This window comes from Blennius ocellaris (assembly GCF_963422515.1).
Source record: "Blennius ocellaris genome assembly, chromosome: 18".
Classification (NCBI taxonomy): Eukaryota; Metazoa; Chordata; class Actinopteri; order Blenniiformes; family Blenniidae; genus Blennius; species Blennius ocellaris.
Genome location: NC_137667.1, coordinates 5,397,369 through 5,423,067, shown reverse-complemented (window position 1 = coordinate 5,423,067; position 25,699 = coordinate 5,397,369). Strand labels below are relative to the sequence as shown.

At 43.4% G+C, this 25,699-nt stretch overlaps 1 protein-coding gene across 2 annotated transcripts in view; it reads right to left on the bottom strand.

Annotated features, from left to right (window-relative positions):
• The window catches only part of plcb4b (phospholipase C, beta 4b), a 59,718-nt gene that overhangs the window by 5,044 nt on the left and 28,975 nt on the right, over positions 1-25,699 (bottom strand). For both annotated transcript variants that reach the window (XM_080513732.1, XM_080513733.1), the window contains exons 4-35: positions 25,396-25,493; positions 18,942-19,022; positions 18,275-18,334; positions 16,305-16,448; positions 13,785-13,864; positions 13,583-13,636; positions 13,404-13,485; positions 12,868-12,968; positions 12,368-12,425; positions 10,516-10,624; positions 10,086-10,296; positions 9,812-9,905; positions 9,489-9,568; positions 9,296-9,380; positions 9,117-9,207; positions 8,925-9,020; positions 8,556-8,704; positions 7,908-8,003; positions 7,587-7,731; positions 7,412-7,496; positions 6,743-6,867; positions 6,002-6,053; positions 5,412-5,514; positions 4,999-5,163; positions 2,977-3,181; positions 2,335-2,423; positions 1,414-1,570; positions 1,269-1,318; positions 1,098-1,163; positions 594-709; positions 289-364; positions 21-196 (exon numbers count right to left, since the gene is read on the bottom strand). In XM_080513732.1, the coding sequence (XP_080369858.1) occupies positions 21-196; positions 289-364; positions 594-709; positions 1,098-1,163; positions 1,269-1,318; positions 1,414-1,570; positions 2,335-2,423; positions 2,977-3,181; positions 4,999-5,163; positions 5,412-5,514; positions 6,002-6,053; positions 6,743-6,867; positions 7,412-7,496; positions 7,587-7,731; positions 7,908-8,003; positions 8,556-8,704; positions 8,925-9,020; positions 9,117-9,207; positions 9,296-9,380; positions 9,489-9,568; positions 9,812-9,905; positions 10,086-10,296; positions 10,516-10,624; positions 12,368-12,425; positions 12,868-12,968; positions 13,404-13,485; positions 13,583-13,636; positions 13,785-13,864; positions 16,305-16,448; positions 18,275-18,334; positions 18,942-19,022; positions 25,396-25,479 (3,365 nt within the window). In that variant the 5' untranslated portion in view covers positions 25,480-25,493. The remainder of the gene's footprint in view (positions 1-20; positions 197-288; positions 365-593; positions 710-1,097; positions 1,164-1,268; positions 1,319-1,413; positions 1,571-2,334; positions 2,424-2,976; positions 3,182-4,998; positions 5,164-5,411; positions 5,515-6,001; positions 6,054-6,742; positions 6,868-7,411; positions 7,497-7,586; positions 7,732-7,907; positions 8,004-8,555; positions 8,705-8,924; positions 9,021-9,116; positions 9,208-9,295; positions 9,381-9,488; positions 9,569-9,811; positions 9,906-10,085; positions 10,297-10,515; positions 10,625-12,367; positions 12,426-12,867; positions 12,969-13,403; positions 13,486-13,582; positions 13,637-13,784; positions 13,865-16,304; positions 16,449-18,274; positions 18,335-18,941; positions 19,023-25,395; positions 25,494-25,699) is intronic.

Below are 25,699 nucleotides of genomic sequence, written 5' to 3'. Positions count from 1 at the left end.
CCGAGAGTGTTTTCTCTCACCGTTCGTGGATGAGCTTGAGCTGCACGGTCTGCTGCTCCTGAACAGTGGCCAGCAGCTTCTTCAGGTGTTCACACTGCTGAGTGACGTGGCTGTCCTTCATCTCCTGTTCCTCGTTGCTGTGACTACCAATCAGCTCCGACCACTCTTTGGTGTGCTGCGCCGTGATTTCTTTTACCTGCACGCACACACACACCGCATAGACACATATCTCGTCTTACAAGATTCAAAGTCGTCCCCACAGCAAATAACTTTTGGTTTTATGTTTACCTTTGCTTTATGATCTGCGTCGAGTGTTTGGATCTTATCTTCCGTCTCTTTCTTCAGCTCCTGGCAGTTGTTTTCCCTGTGAGCAAAACACAAGTACGCAAGCGATAAATGTCAACACGGTGTGTCGTACTCAGATTAAACACTGACGTCGTTCCACATTCAAAGGGCTCTCAGGCTGAGACTGAATTATCTGGAAGGCACAGCGAACCCACCGAGCACTAAGCGAAGCACCGAGGTCAGTGCACGCTCGCTCAGTTTCCCCCCCAACTCAACGTAAACGCCTCGTTCTTTACATCACCACTCACCCTCGCTTTTTGATGGCCTTTTCCAGAAGTTTGTCCAAAGTTGTCTTCTCCTTGTCATGTAGTGAAACCATCTTGTCCACTTGGGAGCAGTGGGACTTCTGCATGGCATTTTGATCCTATTGGGCAACAAAAACAACATGGAACACAGCTGGGATTATCGATTCAATCTGAGTAATGAAGATGTTGCCGTATTCATTCAGTCTTCAGAGGGGTCTGTAAGACGCTAATATACATGTGTTACTCAATGGGACTTGATGCAGTGATAATTAATGAGCCGCTGTATTCTCTGTGGCAGAGCGGCGGTCAAAGGAAAGGCAACTTTAGCAAGTCTAATTTACAAAAAAACGCAGTGCATTGTGTGGTTGCACGCGCGTGTGTGTTTGAAGCAGAGCGCCCGCGCTTCTCTATTTGTATTGATGAGACGCTGGAAGGTGGAAGATGAAAGGTGCCGCCGCCTGCCGCTCTCTTCTCTCTGCCCAGCGCGGCGTTAAAGCTCGTACTCACCTTTGAGTGTTTCTTCTTTAAAGTGTTGAGCTCCTTCTGTTGCTTTTTAATCAGTTTAAGGTAGGTCTGCGGTGGAGAGAGGTGGAAGTCACATGAGCTCGCAAACGCTGTTGTATTTCAGACACTCGTACAAAGACGAATCCGCGAAGGGTCGGGAGTTAAAGCACCCACCTTCATTTGTTTTAAGTCATCAATGCTGACGTTAGGCACAAGTGCAGTATCTGAAACCGCAGCAGGAATGAAATCACATTTATGTCCATTTATCACAGTATATGCACGCGTTGGTTATATAGTTTGAAGCGACAGTGACAGCTACCCTTCTTGGCTTCAGTTGTGTTGTTTTGAGCAGAGTTGGAGGTCTGGGCCATGTCTGCGCTGGTCTGAGGCGTCACACTGGTTTTCACAGTGTCTCCTTTCCCCTTTCCCTTCTTGTCGTTCTTGGAGCTTCCGCTGGGAACATCTGCAATGTCATTCTTCAACAAACACAGGGAGGATGTGCATTAATGGACAGAAATCAGGGCTTTGTGACAAAAAACCACCACAGTTCACACGTCATCAAACGTAATTGTTTTTTTTTTTTGCCTTAAATGATTCAATTTCACTCTGAATGCAGGAAAGATGACAACTTGGTTTATGTTTGTGATTTTAAAGTACAATTATTGGATGTGTTTTTTTCCGCTCTGCTGCTGAAGTAGCTTTGATCGTTATGAGGGGAGACATAGTTTGTGAGTGACTTGTGCCAAAACGCACACAGCGAAGAAGCCCGTTACATTTGTTTGTCCATGGTGTGTACGAGTCACGTCAAGCTGTGACCGTCGTATCATCAACAGAAGTTTCTTTAACATCAGCGCGAAGATGCTGTCCATCACATACTTAAAACACTCATATTTAAAATAGAAACTCATTCAATCAGGTTTTTATGATGTGGTTAAACTGGAGTATAAGGCCCAAAGGAATAAATAGCATCTTCGCTGCCCTCTAAATTGTGTGTGTATCTTAATTTTCCAACATATATAAAAATGTCAAAGAATACATTATAATCAAAGGTTAACAACAACAAAACAATTTTGTTGGAATGGTCTTCAAGCTGACAGCATAATGAATGTTGATGTTGATCAATATGTAAAATTATACAGAGGTAACTATTTTAGCCGCCCAGTACATCTGGACTCAGACCCGGAGAACAGGTTAGTCGTTAAAGTCGTTATACTGTGAGTGACTTTGTTGTTGTCTGTACCGTATCGATCCCGAGCGCTTTCATCTGATCGGCTCTCTTCTCTGCTATGGTCAAAAACTTCTTTGGGTCTGACAAAGCGTCCACAATAGCTGAAACACAACAGGAATGCATTTTTTTTAGAAAGAGATCAATGAAAGAGCCTGGTGAGCTCATGACAAGGTGTCGTCCATTTCGTCGGCATGCTATGAAAGAACGCCGTTCATGAAAGATCTTCGCTGCTTCTTTAAATAAGTATTTACTGGGGGAAAACAGTTGAGTTCTTGGTACAGAGCTGTGTATCTGGGGGCAAACACATTCAGAGGAAAGCTAATGGTTACAGTGATGGTTCCTCTGCGGAAGCCCCTTGGCTTTATTTAATGACAATTCCAATTGTCCTGCTCATTTGTGTGCTTGTGCCTGTTTTAACGCTGTCTATTACTGCAGATTCACTGTCATCATCATTTGTGCCATGCCAGTACTGTGAATGTTAACACCCCCCGCCCATCGTCGCCTGTCTTCAGGATCCAGAGGCCATTATGTTATCGGCCATGAATAATCTAAGAGTATTAAAAGCATGGAACTAACCTGATACTCAGTATCTGAACTTTTAATTAAATTTAATAATCTATACTGAGCGTTCTGGTCCGCTCGTGTTTTTCCCACCTCCGAAGCCGTCGGGCACGTAGGTCTTGAGAATGATTTGGCAGAAGATGGTGGGCAACGACAGCGGCTTGTTGCCTTCGTTCCTCAGAGAGATGTGACGGTAGCCGGCCTGCAGGCCATCCAGTGGGAGGATGCGCTGGCCAATCAGCTTGTTGTTGTCGTCGTAGACTGCGATGCGCAGCACTGCAAGATCAGGTAAGATCACCTGGAGGGGAGGGGATGGAAGAGGACAGGTGTGTTTTAGAACATAAAAGAGAAAGAGGCATTAAAAAAGAAGCCACGCAAGTTTGTCATCAGTCTTAGAGAGATGTGGGGAGTTAAACTTAAATCCCACGAAGCTGGCGGACAATGCAGTGAAGTAGCCTCCTTTATAGGCTGAAGCAGAAACAGCATCATTAAAGGGGAAGGTCAAGGATGAAACTGCAGGGGACACTATCAGGGGACAGTCACCGTGTGATACAGGGGGGAAAAAAAGGAGTGATAACAGCAACACATTGAATATCTGACTCCTGACAAGGCCATCTCCACAGCCAATACACATCCTGGAGTATATTATGTGTATGTTTATGTTTGTTTGTGTGTGACCTATGTGTGTACACGATTCAGAGGAGAAAAAAAGAGAAAGAGCAGGAGTGTTAACTGGCCTTGTGTGTGGAGATAAGTGAACAGAGAGGAGGGTGATTAATACAGAGGCGGAGGGGAAGGTAAGAGATAAGGCTCAAGAATACTCACTGGAGATGAATGGGCAGGAGTACTGTGTGTGTGTGTGTGTGTGTGTGTGTGTGTGTGTGTGTGTGTGTGTGTGTGTGTGTGTGTGTGTGTGTGTGTGTTTCCACAATCACAGCCGTGCTGATGCACTGTGTGGAGTGTTTATGCATGGAAAAGTGTGGCAGTGTTTGAGGGCATTTGTTTCTGTGTGTGTGTGTGTGTGTGTGTGTGTGTGTGTGTGTGTGTGTGTGTGAGAGAGAGAGAAACGAGTGTTGCCAGCAGCTCTGCTTATGATGCCCCTCTTTGATAGGACAGCGTAAGTTTGTGTGTGAGAGAGAGAGAGAGAGAGAGAGAGAGAGAGAGAGAGAGAGAGAGAGAGAGAGAGAGAGAGAGAGAGAGAGAGAGAGAGAGAGAGAGAGAGAGAGAGAGAGAGAGAGAGAGAGAGAGAGAGAGAGAGAGAGAGAGAGAGAGAAGCACTGCGGCAGGCTGTGATTGATGGTGTGTGTTAGGAAGCGGGAGTCACAGTCATGGCTGAGCGACTTCTTATTCTGCTGAGAGCAGCACTATTACACACACACACACACACACACACACACACACACACACACACACACACACACACACACACACACACACACACACACACACACACACACACACACACACACACACACACACACACACACACACACACACACACACACACACGCGTTTCTTTCCCTCATGCTGCCTTTCTATCTCTCATTTCCTCTCCTCCACGTCTAATTGTTTTTGTATTTGTTTCTACGTCTACATTCCCGTCTGTCCTGCTCGCTTTGCACCCTAAAACACACATTTCTTTTGTTACTTTTTCAAGCGTCAAAAATCTATTTGTCACATTTCTGGACTTCTCAAAACAAATTGAATAAGGTCATATTGTGTCATACTCGCCGAACTGGTCAAGGGAACAGCCTGAACTGATGGAGCTGCATGGATAAGGGCAAAACATCTTCCAAAATGTATGACATATATCCCGATTCATTCTGTATTTTTTTGTGAGGAGTCCGACCCGGACGAATGAGAATATACATAGACATACATCGTGACTACTGCAATCAAGGTTTCCTCCCTCCATCCCCTGTTGTTGACCAGGCAGACAATAAGCAGCTTTTTACAGCAACCAATCATTGCTTTTCTCGATCCTTTTTATCCTCCCCTTATTCGTACTGCGCAGGTATCTACGTTTTTTATCACACTGCAGCAAGAGTGTAACTGAATGCAGCCCCTTCACTGAACTCGCTCTGCGTTGTCGTCTTCCTCCTTCTTCTTGTTTACCTTTCTGAATACAAAGGGCTCCTCGTTGTAGGCAGGGTTCAGTCCGTTGTTCATCACCATGCGAGTGCGGAACTCCTTTCGGATGGTGTCGGTTGGTAACCCGTACATGTCGACCTCGACATAAGTGCCAATTTTCTTGTCAGACAGAAACTGTCCAGAGAACACCTACAATGGAAAAAAACATAATAGCGATATAATAATAATAATAATAATAATAATAATATACAAGATGTCGTACATCACTTAATCAACCAAAATCCAGAATTTTGTTGTGATTACAAAACGCTATATCATTTAATAACCCGTGCATAAAAGTCTCGTTGTTAAACTTGTAAGATGCTGTATTTATTGTTGTATTCTCTAGATGTACTGTACGGGTTTTCCTGGAAGACTACAGTGTGGCATGACCTAACCTGTACGCTGCATGTTGCGGCGATGACGCCATCCACTGGTGTCTCTGAGAACGGGTCAAACATCCTGTCTGACCGCCGCATGAAGTCGGGCTTCAGCAGGTACCTGACACACACAAAAAAAATGACAAATAATAAGACTATGCCCTTTTATTTCAATGTGGAATAGGTTTTACTCCTATTTTCAGATCTATTGGACATGATAGAACATGCAGGAGAAGAAGCACATACGCAGACACACACTTTTTGTGCGCATGTGTGCGCGCTAACCGGGGACCCATCATAGTAACATTAGTAATGATGGTTGCCTGCGAAAGCCCCTGATCTCTTCTCATATGAGATTTCCAGCATTAGCAGTAAAATCTCTGCCCTCGGGGACAGTATTAGAGCCGAGGGAGGGAGAGATAGATGACTGCAGTGAGGCGAGGGAGAAGGAGCTTCCTCGTTCTCAGCACTCATTGGCTCTCGGGGCAGATAGTAGCTCCGCTCGCTTCTGGCAGCCACTAATGAGATGTGACAAGCTATAATTGATGGACTTCAGAGAGAGCCGGGGAGGGAGGGCTGGGCGGACGGGAGTGAAGAGGTGTTCTCACCCACAGGAGCCGTTGTACTCAAACTTTCCCTGGTTGAGCTGCATCGCTAGATCTGAGAGAGAGAGAGAGAGAGAACAAAGTTTTAATTTACTGTTTTTTTCCCCCCCTGAATGAAAAAGTTAAGAGAGAAAGCCAGTTTCTACATTTCCAAAACCGCAGAGGTGATTGAGTTAACCCCTAACCTCCCGCCTCCAGTCTTGCACATGCCTCACTCACAGCGGGCCATATGGTCCAGCCGCTCTTGCCTCTGGACATAGGGCAGCAGCTGCTTTACAACAGGCATCACTCACTACAGAAGTGTGTGCATGAGATATGTGGAGGAGTCTGCCAGAAAAACAGATGAGCGCACATGTGCAGTCTAATGCTAAAGAGGTGAACCAAAACCAACTCCAGACACGTGGAATTTGTAGACAGCGGCAACATAAGCTCCCGTCAAATCAACGCGTCTTCGCTGTTTTTCGTGAGCGGAACCTTAGTGGTCGACGTGTGCAGGTGCATGTTGGCTTGGTGGTGAGATCTGGGGATTAGTGAGTCCATGTTGAAGCACACAGCAGATGCAGAAGATGCTTCCAGCATGATGTACGATTATGTGAGGTCAGAGGGTCGTTCCCAGATCAGAGGCTTGGCACGGTGTTTCCACCGAGACGTCCATGTGTGTTTGTGATGTGTGTGTATGTGTATGTGTGTGTGTGTGTGTGTGTGTGTGAGAGGTCAGAGGTCCCATGTTGCGTGCTGTGGTACCTGGGGTCTGGAAGTTGAGAGAGACCATCTGGCAGCCCGCGTTCCAGAAGATCTGAGGCATGTAATTACTGGAGTCCACGCGGCCCCCTTTGGGGTAGATACGGCTCATCTGACGCTTGTTGTAGCTGCACTGACGCTCAGAAAAATTTTCAAAAAAAGAGCATGTGTGTTTAGAGTGCCTATGTGTGTGTGTAGCAGACTCTCCGACTATTTTTAGTGTGAGCAGCTTGGGTCAAGTAGTCCCACAGGAACGAGGGGAAGGCGGAGTGCATGCGAGTGTCAGGCCAAGCCTCACTGTCCGATAGCACGCGAGGTCCCAGAGGCTCGCAGTTCTTCTCAGACAGCGGTGGGAAAAACTATGGCTGGAACACATCAGCTCCAATTGAGGTGACCTCAGTCTACTGATTTAAAATTCAGATTGTATTGTAAAGCAACAAAGTTTCCTGAAGACATGTGGTGTGGATGAGCTTTTTCCTGCTTGAACTGTGTTCTGTGGACACGTTAAATTGCTGGGTCTCTGAACCAATGGCAAGGTGCTTTTTAATGATTACTAACATGCAAACTATGACTGTGATTTACACAATACAAGCTCTATTGGGGGTTATTATTTTAAGGCAGTTGTAGTTCTTATAATAACGTTGAATAATTTCACTACAGTTCAAAGGATACTTGACAAATTCAATGGCATTCGTCTTCAGGTAACCCAGGCCGACAGACTCGTTAAACGATGACATGTTGTGGTGGATATTCCTTTCTGCAAGACGGGGAAGAAGAATTAAACTACAAGTGTTTTTCAGGATGTACATTATGTATGAGAGCTCACGATGAGTATCTCAAAGCTCACCTTCTGCCACATCGAAACCCTGGAACTTGACAGGCTGTGCATAGTTGACCATGGCGGAGAGATACGGGTGGATGTTGGTTGTGGCTCCCACGTAGGTGTACTGAGCAATCAGAGCCTCTTCAGAGTCTTCTGCCTCTTCCACTCCCTGCACAGGTAAACACACGTGTGTCATGTGGATTTGAACCAGACTTTTAAAATTCCAGAAGGCTTTAACGTATCTGTTTGTCTATTCCCGCCCTGTAATGACCATGTGACTTTAGCTTTGATAAAATGGGGGGAGAAGATGACTGGGGGGCTGCCAGCAGACAGGTGCACGCTTGCCTTCTTGTTATTGTCTTGATCGGACGCTTCAGAGATGTCCGTCGCATCTGTTGCTTCGGTGGCTTCAGAAATTTCTGTCACTTCATCGTCAGGTGCCTGGAACAACATTTAAGTGTAACACAGAGAGAAATGTCCAGTTGTGAATGAATGAGTGGTGAGAGGATGCAACAGCAGAACACTTTGACTTACGAGAAGGTTTAATTCCCACCTCTACCCTGAATTACTTTAAAATCAAAATGTCAGTGAAATTCAGTAGCAGGTTAAAATGCTCTTTCAACTTACATTGTTTTGAATGCTGCACAAATATAATGCAACTTTCTCTTACTCATTCCAACATGACTTACGCTCTGGATGTTTTTCGCTGGGTGCATAGGTCCACATGTTGTGTTTTTTAATGTCCTGGATTGAATAATCAAGCAATTAAAATTCGAGAACAACGTGCATACACACATTGCTTGTCTTAGTGGTGGGATTCACTGCATGTGGCCCACATTATTTCTCCTTGCTTAATATATTAAGAAACTAGTAACTGAGCCAGTTACTACCAACTCAATCAGACCTGTCAGGGATCTCTTGATTCCCCGCAGAGTTAAGTGGTTAATTTGAGTGTTTTTGAGGCCAGCCTTTGTCCTCAAAGTGCCAACCAACCTTCTTGATGCTGTCGCTACGCTCCTCCTCTTTCCTCGAGCTGACGGCATTACTCTGGGAAACACTGTTTGCTTCTTTCTCACTGGTCGCTTCTGACAGACTGTTGGGGGCTTCGGAATTCAAGTCCTTTTCCTCTCCTTCTTTCTCTCCTGCATGCACATGGAGAAAATAACACCTGAACAAACCTCCTCTGCAGATATTAGCAATTTCTTCTTTTACTTGTGTTGGTTACTTCGTCGAGAATGTTTTTAGGAGAATTTATAACATTTTCTGTGATATTTTGAGATTTATCAAAATAACCTCCTCCTTTATGAATCAAACTTCAATACAGTTTAGCATTTTGGACCTGCAGAGTGTCAGGAGGCTCACCATTCTCTGTGTCGTCTTCATTTTCCTCTCCCATAATGATGGCAGGGGTGTTGGTTTCTCCTGCCTCCATGTGCTTCTTGAATGCCTCGAGCTGCTCTGTTTTGTGAGCAAACACACATGTTTACCATCAGATGGCTTCTCGTCGATAAATCATATGTAAAACACGTTTTACTGGCACAGCTGGGCACCTACTTTGCTCGACCTCGGGTTTTAAGCGTTTGTTTTTGATGAGGATTTTGCGTTTGAGATCATTGGGGGATGGTAATGGACGCCCCGATTCAATCTGACAAAGAGGGATGAATGCCACATTTATTTCAAATCTGAGTATCAATAATAACTAAAAGCTGAGAAGAATGAGAAAAGGGATTTACCAGGAAGTTCTCGAGAGGCTGTTTGAGGAGGAATTCACCAAAGGTGTCGTCGCAGTACTTGGCCATCTTGTACTGCTGTGGTTTACTAGTCACACATACAAATGAGGAAAAAAAAAAAATTAATTAAAAAACATATAAATATTTTTACAGATAATCTCAGAGGCATAAATTGGCACTGTTCATAGAAATTTACCTGCAATGATTTTCAAAGGAAAGGATAACAGGGTAATCTGATGTGACAAACGCTGTCTCCTTGATGGCTTGGATAACATCCTGTTGTGAAGGACAGGGCAAGAACAGGAAGGAAAGATCAAATATTAAGTGTTACAAGGGCCGGAAAATTGGGAGCTAAAGAACTAAATCAATAATAAGCATTTGTTTTAAGGAGTTAAGAAGTCTAAACAAATGCAGTTGAGTATTGTCAACACTAGAGGGCGGGCTTACATACTGGAAAGACAAACAGAGAGAGACTCCGGCCACTGTTGCTGTAAGTGTGGCTGCAGTGTGTGCGTTCACCTTGAACAGGATGTCTGTACACATGGCCTTGCCATGAGTAATGATGGGTTCCTGGTCCTCTCCTTTCCCATCCCAGCAGTCCAGCTCCACACATCTGATAAAAATCACACCCCGATCTCACTAAAGTGTCATTGAACCACACGTGAAGGCATCCAGTCATTCTCACATTCCGTAATGTAAATATAGAACCTCGGTTCACACGCACACCTGTTTAACCTGTGTTACATGTATGCCAGCCACACACCACTGAACAGGCCACCACACAGTCGCGCACCTGCATCCAGACAGCAGGACCTGGCGGTACATCTCCACCGAAGACTTCCCCCCAAACTGCCGGCCTGTCAGGTAGGTGTTGTGGGACGAGCTGATGAAGTAGTGAGCCAGCGGCTGCTCCATCTCCTGGTACAGCTCCAGTCGGTCCAGGAACACTGGAGCGTTCTCATCTGACATCAGATACCTGCAGAAACCATCACTGGACATGCAACCTGAAAAAGAAAAGAAAAAATATTGCTGGAATACAGTTTGGGTAAACACAGTTTGTTTGTAAATTGCACTTCTTGACATGTTTGTACACAACTGTGAATGCCTGCTTCAGCAGAACACGTTACTCTTGACATTATGCAGTTTCAAGGTTGCAAAGGTAGATGGCAGCACAGCCAAGAACATCTCTCTGCCTCCAGTTTCCCGCCAAGTTGATCTTTTACCTTTCTTCTTTAGCTCGTCGTCTCGCTCATATTTCTCGATGATCTGCATCGCTCTCTTGGGGTCGTAAAAGGGAAAGAGAATCTCGTTCAACCTTGGGTCGCGCTGGTTCTGTGGAGCGACACAAACACATTGTCATCCTCACATAGAGAGTCTCTGATTGTTTGTCAACACAGACTAAAGCTAGTAGAAACGAATTGTGGCCACACACAGGACAGACAATAGCATAATGTGATGTGATGTTTCAGCATTTCTATGATCTAGAGTGGTTTTGAAGGAGAACATATGAAATTCTCCTTAAAAAAAATCGTGTTGTTAAATGTGTGTATATATAAAATCTTGTGCATGGATACACACAGGAAACACCTTCAGAACAAATATTGGGATGTATTGGGCTTGGAATTTGAAAAGATCTCCAAATGGTTGGAAATAAATGAGAACAATAAATGAGACAAAGAATGTGATAACTTGAAATTGTCATCACGTGTGAATGTGAGTGTGTGTTTGTATTGTTGCCATGTGATGTACTGATTATCTGTCTAGGATGGACCCTGCCATCATTTATAGTATAGCCTGAGTTGGATAAAGCAGTAAAGTGGATGAATGAAGGAAAAAAAAAGTTATTTATAAGTGTGGATAAATGCACTACGATAACACTTCTTGTATTCTTGAAGGCTTTTTCGCTGTAAACACACACTGATTTGGACTGAATTTGCTGGGTAGACGATGCTGGACAGTTGACAACTATTGGCAATCTTTACCACTTGTAAATCCTTTTAACAGTGGAATACTTCTTCAAATTCATTTAAGAGATCTTTTTAACTGGCTCAGCCGCACTCAAACGTGGCCACAACTTTCCTTCTGAAGGCATCAAAGAGGTGTTTAGATCTGATCGGCGGCAAGAGAAGAGCAGAGCCTGCATGCTACAGGCTTCCTTATGAAGGAGAATCTCATCATTTCCAACTCATGTGGAGCCTCTGATTTGAATTCTGTGAATAAACTGCAATAACTGCTGGGCTGGACTCATTTCTCTGAGTGACTACTCTGGAGCCACAATGTCTCTTACATTATTAGTTATTGTTTCAGAGAGGATTCATTTGTTCAGTTTAGCACAGGAGTGTGTGAAAGCAGAAGGAGGCATTTATTGATGATATTCCAGCCAATTTTCTACAATAAAAAAACCTAAATCAGAATGTTTGTCTGAAATCTCCTTGGCAGTGTGATCAGAATGTAATGTTGACCTACACAAGCAGGTGTGTTGAAAAGCGAGGATGCAGTGTGTGTTGGATGGATTTAAAAACGCATCAGAAGATGATTAGAGCGACAGTGCCCACTCACAGAGCCAGGTGGTAATTAATCTGATTGGCGAGTCGGGAGCACACAGTGGGACAGACGTGGCCGCATGGCAGCCGGACCCAAGCAAGTATTCTGCCTACACAAGGGGGCACTGCCAAGCAACGACGCACATACGCACACACAGCGGGGAGCAAGGCGAACCAAGCAGGAAGCGACAGGACGGGAAACCTCTAACCTCCCGTCGCCATAGCAACACCAATCAGACACAGAGAGGCTCGCCGCGACAGGGAGGGGCACGGGGACAGGGATGAGGGTGGGCATGCAGAATAAGGGTAGGCGGTTGAAGTTGCCCTTGCAGGCTGACTGAAAGTTAAATATTGTGTGCGTCTCATTAATGAAGCTTTAATGAGGGTCGGCCGACGTGCAGTCTGGGCCGGAGGGCAACTTCCACCCAGGAGCAGGAGGGGAGGAAAGGCAAGGAGGGCGGGGGGGGGGGGGTTTGCAGAGAGGGGCACGCACAAGCCAAATACACAGAAAAGTTAATGATAAAGAGCTTACTTCATTCAGAAAGCTGACTAACTGGTCTACAGTTAAAAAATCTGTTTTGTTCCCATTGCTGCAAAGGAATTAATTAAAAAAAGAAAAGAAAAAGAACAACAACAAAAAAAAGAACAAAACAAAATGTTATGCTCCTTAAAATAAACCGTCACAGTCACTCACAGAGTCAGTCTGTTAAAATTAGGAAAGCAGTCACAAACATTTTGATAAACCCATTCTTTTGTTATTGTTTGTTGACAATATGTCGAACATAACAGTCGAACTGTGGAAGCAGGTTAGGCCGTCCAGACACAGTTAGTGCAGCAGGCGCAGAAACATTTGTCCTGATTATTTCCAACAAGATGCAGCCACTCACACCCGGGGAGGATTTAACCGTTTCTGTACAGGATCCAGGTAACACTGCTGGTAAACTGTTTACTTGGAGGAAACATCAGTACCATAAAAAAATAAAAATAAAAATATGGTAATTACAAAGAAGGAGAGGCAGGTTTAAAACTCACATATTCTTGAAGAGCTCCTCGATGTCGGTGCGAGGGCAGATCTTCTGTGTGAGTGCGTAAAAAATGTCGAAGGTGAAGTCGGAGTGTTCGATCTCGTCATTCTGTGGATGATATGAAACATTTACAATGATCTTTCGTTGCACAGCGATGGGACAGACGGTAACACAAGCACATCAGTAACAAACGATGCTATTATGAGTTTTATACAACTGAGCACAAAAAGTTGTTCATGTTGCTATGTTAATTTACCCCAAAAATGTATTGTATAATTTATACACAATTAAAAATACTACCAGTGCTTCAAGATTACTTCAAGGTTTTGTGGACGTCTGACATGCTGGTGAAGGAACAACTATATTTGTCCAAGGCTGTATTTCTCTGCTTTATGGCAGTTTTGTAATAAAAAAAAAAAAGAAAGAAGATTTTAACAGTTTTTGTTATGAGAAGTATGCATGTGAACCCGGCAGTGATATGATGGGATATAAGGGTTAAAGAGAACATCAAAGTCCATGTAAATGCAGCTCTTGTCGTCTGACCTTTCCACTGGGAAGGCCCAGGTCCTTCAGAGCCTGGAAGATTCCCTTTTCTGTCTTCCCTGATGCAAATGTCCGTGTGATGCTACGGAGGAAGAGAGAGAAAAATGGACAGAGGACTGAGTGAAGGACAGAGATGAATAAATGAATGAATGATTGCAGTACATAACAGTTACACTTACCCTCTTACAGGAATCTTCCCATTCACGTTGGTTAGGAAACACATTCTCATCCAACTACACAAAAAAAGAAAAGAAAAAAAAGAAAGAAAGAAATAAAACACACTGATCAGAGGAAGATTAAGAGCAACTACCTAATGTATCAAGTGAGATATATTTATATAGTCACATGATTACAAAGTGGAGTAGCTGTAAAGATACTCACTGCTTCTTGAGGCATGTCATTGGACACACATTGTTGGCCTTAAAGTTGTGAATCACTGACCTCAAACCCTCGATCCATTTCTGCAAACAGAAAAAAAGTATTCAGGATACACACACACACACACACACATGCACACACACCTCATCCTGCTGCAAACACTGACTGACCACGAGCCAAAAGGAGCTATCCAAATTTGCATTGTGTTTAGCAGAAAGTGTCTGTAGGGAAATAAATACAAGCAAATGAAGTGCCTCTTAATTCACCCACAAGAACTGCAGGACACACACACACACACACACACACACACACACACACACACACACACACACACACACACACACACACACACACACACACACACACACACACACACACACACGCACACAAAAGATAAAGCACAAACGAGCCGCTGCTGCAAGACTGCGAGCGGTGACAATAAACACACATTGCAACATTGCAGATTTAGCTCCCCGACGCACTTTCTGACGCAAGAATGAAAGTGTCACGGAACACAATACCATGAAGAATTTCCAGCCTCTCGGAGCATCCATGTTTGTGTGTTGTCTTCTCCAAAGTGACTACTGACATCCGAATGAAAACATTCGACAGGATCACGGGTGCAGCGGGGGGAGTGTGTTTGGCGTGTGGCGACCACGAGGCAGTGTGTGCTCGTGTGAACGGTTGATGTAAATAACTCTGTCATCTCCCGAGGTCTGCTACTGAGGGCCACCTGCATGCTGAGAGGTGCTGGTGGTGTCATGGTGCGTTTGGTGTGTGTGTGTGTGTGTGTGCGTGCGCGCATTTGTCTTTTAAAAATCTGACTTCCCAGCTGAAGGCTGCTGCATGAATATCACTGGCAGCCCAGAGCACAAACAGCATTTTCGAACAGCCATCGCCGCAAAAGCACCTGGGAAATGAGTAAGCACCAGTGCTGTGGTGGAAAAATAATGAACGGATCCGCGCCGGCAGAAAACATCCATTTCAAGATTGATTAATAAGTGCTTCCTATTCTGCATTCTTTGCCGACATCTTTAAAAGAGATTATATAAAACATTCCCATCAAGGCCACTGGCGCGTTTTGACTTTCAATCATTGTAGTTGTGTTATGTCACCATCAATTGGCTTTTTTCATTTCGACAATCCTGAATGAGACACATCACTCTTTTACACAAGTGTAGATGACCAAACAATGCAATCCACACATTCCGGATTAGAACCAGTGGCAAACTTGTGAGCATTCACACAAGGCACAACACAAGAAACTTCATTTGTTTTACTTATACATTCAAACTGGTGAATATTATCAATCAGATAATACTGCTAACGATGTTCTTTGACAGTTTATGTCACATAGTGAAAAAATGATATAGATTTCACTCCATTTGCAGTAATATATAAAGCACTGTCGGCAGATTTAAATGCTCTTGTCGATGCCCTACATGTACTTGATGTATTGTTCCTTTTTTTTCTGTCTGTTAAACAAGAGTAAATGATAAACATACTTATTTTATCTTTGACTTCAAACCAGTAGCTGCATTTTAACTGTTTATTTCGGCTTCGGAGCTGCACGTGTGTGATGATCTGAATTACAGGAAAGGGAGTTGAACATCACCACTTCATCAATACGTAAATTTTTAGTCATCCAGATAATGTATGTGCCGGTATAACAGGCAACAGATGATATTTCACCGATCGGTGCAGCTGAAATCTGTCATATTGGAGGTGAAAATGTCTACCGGTGCCTGTGATGCGGCTGAATATACCAGCTTGATGCCCCGACATGACGCTGGTGATCATTTATATTCTTCTTACAGACAGTGATGCCAAAAGCCCACAGCAAACAATGAGCTAACAAACAAACCCAGCCTGTATAATCATAGCCTGATAAAAACTAATCCTTCGTGGCATTAACCAACGAATGGTGGGAGAAGAAATTAGGAAAAATATAGAGATGATTTTGCTATCACTGTTTATTGCTTTTTAGAGGATTCGGTGAAAACAACAAAGAAAAAGAAAAAAAATCACCTGCCTTCAAAGAATAATCAACACTGACTTTTTCTTAGTGTGGTGTATTTATAATGTGGAAACACAGACAGCCTATTTTTGGGGTTCATCTCATGTAAGTGCTTCGCTCTTCACATCCGCCACAACAAAGGAGACGAAGGAGCGAGCGGAGGAGAGAAAATAACAGCAAAGGCAGGAGAGCAGGAGGGTACACAGGAAGATAAGAGATGAGGTGAGACAGAGAAAATGAGTCATTCTCAACGTGTCTATTTATCAGAATGAATCAAGGCTCTGTGTAGGAGAGTATATGAACCGTTCCTCTGGCTTTTCCTTTTCGTTTTCCCTCTCAATTAAATATTTAATGCACTGGGGTGTTCTTTTAGCCTTTGTGTTGAATTTATTTAGCATGCGCCAGGGGGCTGACCGGTGTCCACGCTAGTCTTAGGCCGAGGCCACATGAGGTCACTGTTGAACATGAGCAGTCAATCTTATCACGGCGCACTCGCATGCATTTACCCGGGCTATGTCGGGATTCTCGGCCACCATGAACATGAAGTTGAGGTTGACCAGGTCAGTGCCGCTGCAAATGCAGATGATGCATCCATCCAAGTCTGCCTCCGTTTTGCCAATGGCTTCAAATGAAGACAAGATCTTTGGGTCCTGAAGAGAGAGAGTGACAGAAAATATACGAGTTAAGTGCTGAAATGACCATCAATGATGTGGCGCGCTACATGGTGAATGAAATTTGGACAGAGAGGATGCAAACTACTTTAAGCACATAGCTTTAAGACTGAGGATGAATATGGAAGACATAATGGGCTTAAAACCTTTAAAACAGGCGTGTCACAAACATTTTAGTTCAGGGGCGACATTCAGCCCAATTTCCTCTTGAGTGGGCCGGACTGGTAAACTACAACTTATGTTTGACACGGGTGCTTCAAAAGATTAGTTGCTGACATTTTTTTTACCCGGGAGGTTTCCGTGTTTGGTTCTATGAGAGATTCAGGACGACCCCTCCGATTTGTGATTTACCAGAACATTACAGTGAAGCCAAACGCGGGGGCACACGTGCACATCTAAATCAGAGCAGTGGGTAGTTTCCCAGATCAAGTCGAGTTCCCAACTGTGTCTTATTCAGGTTTTCTTTGGGAGGCTTTTGCCCCTCCCTCCAATGTTGGGAAGAAATGCTTTAAAAGACTTTAGATAAGCTGGTTTTGACTATTAATCACCCTTCTTAAATCATGACAACTTCAGAGTCCCCATCACATTTCCGACAGTTCAAAGTAGTGGATCAGAAAATCCTTGAAAACATCCATGTGAAAAACACAGCAGTGCTCCTCCCTCCAAACCTTTCTATCAGATTTCCAGTCAGCCGTCGTCGTCACTACTGGCAGGTAGTAATGCATGTTTGGAATATGATCGAATTAACAGCAACAGGCAACAGGCTCTGCCGCTCGAAAATCCCAGGCCCGCAATCATCCAATCCCATTCATCTTTTCTCACTCATTGGATTATTCGAAACAGCTCTAAGGGTTTGTGTAACCGAGTTAGCCTCCGAGGAGAAGCCCTGCGTTCGCTCCTCTGCTGCTTACAGCGTTTTGAGCAAACAGGAGGAGCCGTTATCAAGCTGCAGTATCTGTATACGTGCACAAAAGCACATTTTCAAAGCAACGAGCTCCTGTCGGCTGTCACCACGACCTACATCACACATACACTGTGTTTAGACTTTAAAAAGCTATTTCCCTTTTGCATCTAATTAGAGAGCAGTGTCCATTACAGCTTTCATAATTCATTTTGCCGGCATGAAGCCAAATACTACAATATATAATGTGTCGCTGTCAATGCGACACTGCATGAATCAATATTTAATACGTGCAGGTTTGAGTGCGTGAGTAACACGGTTCCTGCTGAATCCATTTCCTGCTTGTACACACTGAAAACACATACAAATCCACCAGGTCCGGTACATGTTGGCTGTTTCAGGATCCCTTTCCTCCCAACAGGATAAGGAAAAGTCCATCTGACAGAAAGGGAGCGTCTTATACCTGTGAGCGTTTGATCCTGGAGTGCCGGCGCTTTAACCCGGAGGTTCTCTGACAGCCCATCATCGCTGAGCTGAGAGCACTATCTTTCAATGTTCCTCTCTGGGTCAAAAGCACAGGCCTCGGCTGCAGAAAACCATTTCAAATATAACCTTGTGGCTAAAGCCAGCCAGGCTTGTATAAATATTGATGAGATAAATATTTAATGTTTACGTTCTGCCAGTGCCCCTTGTGAATGTGGTATTTGGGAAAGAACCTCAGCGGTCGAAGTCCCCGATCAGTCATTTTATTGATAGAAACCGCCGTCGCTAATTTAAGCACGAATAACACGGCGTCTCCTTACGTTTCACTGCGAGCGTCACCGTGCGACCAAAATGCTGGCGGCGGGCTGAGAGTTTTAGAGAAGGGAGAAGTGAAGAAATTGTCTTTCCTGTCAAGTCTCACCTTTGGGACGGCGCCAACGCGAATACTGTTGATGAGGGAACACTCGAGGACTTGGCCTTCCTGCAGGAGGAATAAAGAGGTGGAAAGACAAAGAGGGGGAGGAGGGCGGAAGAGGAGGGACGGTCGTGACAACAAGTGAAGAGGAGGAAATGGAGAAAAGACGAGTCATGGCGCATCATGTTTGTCATTTTAGCGATTTCATTTCCAGTGTGAATTATACAATAGCGATGATGGATAAGCCTTTTTTTTCTGTAGCTTGGGGGAGTATATACCAGGCCTGTTTATTATTCACCCATTATAATGATACTCCATCATTAAATATAACAGTGTATGAGAATCCTTTTTGTCAGTTGCGAACATAAACCATAAAAACAATAACTTTGGTCAAGAAACGAAGGACAAGAAACATATTGACACTATATATAATAAATGAAAACAATGATGGTCTTACATGTTGGGAGGTCAGGGTTATAGAGATGCAATCAAGTGTGTTTGGACACACAATTTACGGCAGATATATTTTTGGGGAGCTTCCTGGAAGCATCGGGAAATCGCTTCTGAAATAACGTTTTCAGAAACCTTTCTTTCTCTCAGGTACTAAATAAGAGTAGTTTTCTTTGGAGGGCTGATGGAAGAAAACCTGAAGGCGAAGAGGTGGAAATTGTACCTTTCCCTCGCTCTTCCAGGTGATGAAGAAGCCGTACTCGTCCACCTTCATCTGACAGTTGGGCTCAAACATGTATGGATCCTGCGGAAAGCAAACAGGCTTTTTTGAAAACGAGGATGATTCATCAATCACATGGTTTGATGTGACAAAGCCAGACATTAAACAGTCAACATGTTCAACACACACAGGGATTACGCAACCAGACAACCAGATGTAGCTGTAATTCATTTTAGAAAACGGAGCTACACGCACACGCACACGCACAGATCTGTTTTGTGAACTGGCATTCATTTCTTGCACTTTTTAGAAACTGACACAAAAACTACTACTCGACCATAATTCATTTCTAATACAAGATGAAACATGTTGAGTCTTCAAAAATGTATATTTCAGTTCCCATAATAATAAAAAAATGGAAATTATGGGAAAGCAAAGTGGAAAGTAAAGACACACCATTCAAGGACATTACATTGACTAACAATAGCAGAGTTGTGCTTAAATTTATTGCGCCTAATCTCGCTTAACCGTCTAACCTTGAGCACACACACAAAGACAAATAAACACGTGTACACACACATACATACAGTAGTTGCAAATATATCTTCAGTATGTACACGTACATTGCGTGCAGAGGGGGAGAAAGCTGCTGCCAACACAAACACGCCGCGAGATAAATGTGACTGCCATTACGGTTTAAAAGCAAACATCACCTGTCTGCTAACGCGGCGCTGAGCTTTAAAGACACTGGGAACGGCTGTGTGTGAGTCTCATATGTGCACGTAACATGTGACGACAAAGGATTCAGAAGTGTCCCAACCCAGCCACCGTGGGGAGACCCAAACATGGCCTGGTGTACAATGAGAAGCAAAACCTTTGATTGTCCTGCAAGGCTCGGGAGCACTTCTCCACATCAGCTTGATTATATTTTTTTTTACACGTTTCAATCAAAGGGGAGTTGTGCTTGTGCCTCTTGTTTTCTGATCGCCAAGTCCTAATCCTCAACTTCAAACATAAGAGAGCACAAAATAGAAGAACATGCGGATCCTCAGTGAGTCTAATATTAGCACTCCACACACAAACACACTCAAACAAAATTTATTATTTCAGGATGTTGCTGCCATAAGATACACGGCTGCGAATAGGCCCGAGATGACTTATTTGGCTCTCGTCCGATATCCAAAACCACCATAAAAATCTGGAGAACAATCCTCTTTCCATTTAGGAAAGTGAGACTGCAGTAAGTGCAGCTAAAAGCTTGGCTTTCTTTCATCTGGATCTGGGCTGACAGAGGCTTCACTTGTACGTGCCATGGTGGGCTCTACGGCGGAGACGCTCTTAAATGGGGCCCGACTGTTGACGACATTCAGCATGCTTCTGTCTCACTTGCTCCAGTAAAAAGCTCCAAGCAGAGGAATAATTAGTGGAGGGTCCAAGTGGCTCCATCTCTGGACGGGCTCCTATTTATGGCAGTTGGGCTCCACCTGGACTTTTGTTAAATTCTTTCCAAAGGGCCGCAGTGAGTTCAGCTCAGTGTGAGTCTGTGGGCTGATCCATGCCTCTATTCTGAACCACCCATCAAGCCTCCATGACCTTTAAAGCAGAAGCACAAAGTATTTATTCCTACTCTCTACTTTCCTGTACATTTAAATGCATTATATTTGCTTTGTAGTCTAATGCAAGTCTTTTATTTCTTTTAGTTTTGCACAATTATGATAATACAAGGACAAAACAATGCAACAAACTGTATGCATAATAGGTTTGTCGTCTCACAGACACATTAAATATCACTTATTTTTCATTCTTGCCACCACTAAGAACAATCAGGAAACGAGTCTATTAAATTTCCATAGAACTCCTTTTGGGGGCATTGACCCTTTTAAATCCATTATTCTGATGTGAATAGATATGAACTGATGATTATCAGTTAATCTTTCCATTACAGTCAAAATTAATTAAAAAAACTAAAGTTATATTGGTCAGTGAAAGTGTAAAATATGTCAATTTGCACTTCAGAAAATCTGAAATCTTAATTCATTATCAGGGAGGATTTTGTCAAAAAAAAAAAAATCATTAAATATCCATACTTAAGAAACTGGAATCCAACAGTTTTGGTTTTAAATAAAAGGTATTAATTGAAAATCTAAATAAGGACCTCGATTAGCACAGTTGTTCCCAACCTTTCTTCCCCGGAGCTCCCGAACTTCTGTCAATGAAAGGCATCATTAAAAAAAGAATAGAAGTGATTAAATCGTTAAATTAAATGATTAGTTGCCAGTGATAAGAATAGATATTTAACGAGGCTGTGAAACAGTGGAGTGGGTTCAATAAAAATCAACATTGACTGGAGTTTTGTAAATGAGTGAGATCCAGAAAAAAAAATTTCTATTTAGATTTAGGACAGCAGTCTCGGGTTGTGCTCCTGACATCACTCCTGACAATACCTTTTTCTTTTCAAGATTCCTCTTATTCCTCAGAAATCCTTTTGATTTGTTTTGCAGCTGAACCTCCAGACTTCCCTCAAGTTCATCAGTCCTTGCGACGGCTGGCCTGGAGACGAACAGCTTCTCACCCTCTTCTCTGTGCATATCTTGGCTGCAATGTCCCCCCTCCACTCTGGTGAACTTCCCATCAGTTAACAACTCACTGCATTTAATCATAGTGGGATATCACAGTCCTTCCATGTGCTGAGTTTAATCAAAAGTTATTTGATGATCCTGCAGCTCAGATAGCAAAGGATCAGCTTTCTGCGAGCAGATCCTGAGAAACAGCAACATGTGTGTCGCAAACTAAACAAGATTTTCCGTGACTTCACTGCTAACCTCATGTAAGTCCACTTTTTTTTTTTCTCTATTACTTTTCTCATAGCTCATTTGAATTTGTGGTTTACCAACGCAGAGGAGGACAGAAACAGCAGAACTCTTCAATTTGGTCGGCTCTGCAGGTTCAAAAGTATCTTAACATGTTTTTCTTTCACATGTGCAAATGTAGTTATGGCAACTCCTCTTTAGAAAAAAAAAACAAAGCTTCATAACCTTTTTTGGCCCAGGAAGAGAGCAACAACCTCATGTTGGGACATAGGCTTATATTCTAAAATATATATGCAGAATAATGTTTTTGTTCTCGCTTACAAGTGGGGAACAATATCAATTCATCTAATCATACAGACATTATGAGAGAAAATATGTGCTCATGTGCTTTCAGTGTCTCACCATTTTGGCCAGTTCCTCTCTGCTTTCATCAGCTGTCAGTATGATGCTCTTCTCAGTTCCCATGGAAACCAAACATCAGCCAGATCTTAAGTGATTGGTTTCCAATCAGTGACATAATGAATGCTGCACGCACGCACACGCACACGCACACACACACACACACACACACACACACACACACACACACACACACACACACACACACACACACACACACACACACACACACACACACACACACACACACACACACACACACACACACACACACACACACACACACAAAAGCCCTTTGGCTCCTTTCATAATGGATTACACATCCCATCTTTAACCTTCAACATTGGAGTCTCTAAACTTGTCAAAGAGGGAAACCTGGAATAAAATATCTCACGTTGGGGCAAAAATATAATTAAAGCCAATCTATAGAACTTCTTCATTGCTTTATGACAAAAGTAAAGAAAACTACAAAAGAGAAAGTGGTAGAACTAAAAATAAACATCTACTGCTAAGCCCATTGGAAAAAGCGAGATGTGGAGTTTCTTTTACAATTTTGCATATCTCACTTTGAACCGTGCAGTAATAACTCCATGTTGTGTTGAGACTGTATGCGATGATGGTCATTTTCTCCGAAGCTTTAAAATGCACCGGTTGCTGTGTTTGTCCAAACACACAGACATTAATACCCATGCACATTACCTGCCTCGACCATCTGTCACTCAGTGGGGTTTCAGTCAGTAGAGACTGTTTTTGTGGAAAAATTCCTTGCGTATAGAGCCCGTCTGTGTAATTTCCGACGATGTCATTGTACCCTGCAGCTTTTGTATTTGCCTTTAAACAGAGCTATTGAAGTGAGACAAAGTATGATTGGCAGGTTTTTTTCCCCAAAGGGAGGTATTACAACTGCATGTTTGTGATGCTATGGAGCAACATGACACAAATAACCTAAATTATTTCAAAATGAATGAGTGACTCAGCACCTTCTTCTTCTCATAGCTTTGAGCAAACTATCAAAACTTGACCAAATATAACCATTATTTGTATCTGGTTGACTTCATTACAGCAACTTGCACCACAGACCCAGATGGTTTTCACTGGTGGTGACCTTCCCGCAACCTGCAAGATTCAAACCCGGATCTCCCATATGACATATCAAGATCTAACCAAATTAAGAATTAACTTATTCATGACAAAATGAACTGATAGGACGATAAATAGATCATTGATTTTGGGCATTTAAGGTTGGTTGTTCACTACCTCGGGTTCGGGAAATGCTGGGAGCAGGGCCAGAAATTACAGGGAGATTAAACCAGGGGTGTGAAAGTCATTTCTCTTCAGGGGCCACTTACAGCACAATTTCATCTTGACTGATAGAATAGTGACCCAATAACCTTATAACCTCTTGCAGACCGGTTTAGACCCACCAGCCTTCAGATATGTCCGATCAGAAGTTATCAAACTAGACCTACAGATGTTGACAAACAATGAAGGCACTTTCTACAATTGAGAAAAGTCCAGAGGAACAGTCCACTGCTTCAACATGAATGCCTTTGCCTCGGTGTGTTTGTCAGAGTGGGCGTGTCTGTCAGCATCTGGCTTCACTGGGATGTTTTGGCAAACCAGGAGTTGCAGTACGGGTCTACTTTGAAAAGAGTTTGGTAACAACTGTTTTGAAGGACTGACAGAGGTTGACCTTATTACCATCCGGGCCAGTCCTAACCTTGTCTTTCCTAAGCTTGGCTCAAATTCACAGCAGCAACACACTGAGGACTTTCTTCAGAAGCCTGCTGGCCCACTTTCACTGCTTACTTTGACATGGCTTTAGATTGAATGCCACCTTTCTTTTTACTACTTTAGGTTTTCAACCCATCCAAACACGAAAACTCTTTCTTCCCTTCACCGATGACCACTTAAAACATAGAGCACTGGGGGAATTCCCTGGTGTGTGTGTGTGGGGGGGGGTGTGTGCATGTCTCTGTGTGCGTGAGTGTGTGTGTGTGTGCATGTGTGACACACTTTGCCTTTGCTCATCAGATGTCCTAGCTAAGTGTCCTGATTAGGTTTGTCAGGGGAAGCATGGGCAAAAAGACAGGAAGATATAACCGAGGTCATCCAAACACAAGTAGATACAAATAAAGCTCGATATCTAGAAACACTAAATAGGGTACTGGTAACTATTTTCATTAATGTCTTCATTATAAATGCAATTTGATTGACAGGCAAGACAGCTAACTCTGGTTATCAGTGAGCAAGAAATTCATAATGGTTTCTCAAAAAGAAGAAGAAAAAAGCATGTTTTAAATTGCATTTCTGTGACTTATTTGTACCATTTGGCTGAGGGGGGCTTCTCGATGTAGTTTATCATTATGTCCTTGCTAGGTATTCATGGAAAGGTATTTTTAATCCCGATATATGAAACACCATGCTCAACTACGCGATAGTCATTTTAAACATCGGGGTGACCAAGGGTAACATGAGCGATTCGGAAAATCCGTGGACAGCTCAGGATTTATACACTAAATAGACGAACACACACACACACACACACACACACACACACACACACACACACACACACACACACACACACACACACACACACACACACACACACACACACACACACACACACACACACACACACACACACACACACACACACACACACACACACACACACACACACACACACACACACACAGAATACAGACAGATCATCTTTCAGCCTGTAGCTTAGGACCCTCTGTGGACTTGTTGCAGACAAACAGTCGCCGTTGCCGAAGCTCCTTAATGAGTCTGATCAATGTGGGCAGCCTACAGCTAGAACTCTGACTATAGCAGTGACGCATCAGGTTGTAAAGGAGACGCCTCTGCTCTCTGTGTGTGCGTGTGTGTGGGTCTGTAGAACTCATATAGTGGACAAATAAATGTGTTTACAGAGTCACACTGGAGACCTGCATCATTTTTTGGGAGAAAAACCAAGTGCATATACTGTGCATCAACACATTTGAAGCGCAAGCCTTGGTACCCAGAGGAGATGGAAATCCAATTGTGCATGCGTGTGCCTAAGGACTGAGCCACAGACGGTCATTAATGTGAAAGATGATAATAGGGCAGAGCAAATAATCTAAGCCGGTATCAGCCGGGCTCCGGTGAACTCTGACAACATGCCACGCAGTTGAAACCTTCGCCTCATCAAGGGTATTAAACCCGAGAGGCTGATTGATGCTGAAATACGTCATATTTACCTCATCAAACCTGTCGAAGGAGGCTCCTTCCTGCATGAACTCGGGCAGGTGCTTCTGCCAGTTGAATTCGTAGGACTTGGTCATGGCTGCTCAGAAATCTGAGGGGGAAGACAGACAAGACAGGAAATTAGGAAATAGCCAGGTGGAACACTTCCTGAGCAGAGCTACTGTAACCAGTCCTCCAGGGGCTTATCCCAAAATATCCTCTTTTGAGAAGTAGAACAAGTACATATGCAACTACTGACCAAAAATCAAACCCAAATACTGATTTATTATTATGGACTTCATTCACAATGACACAGAT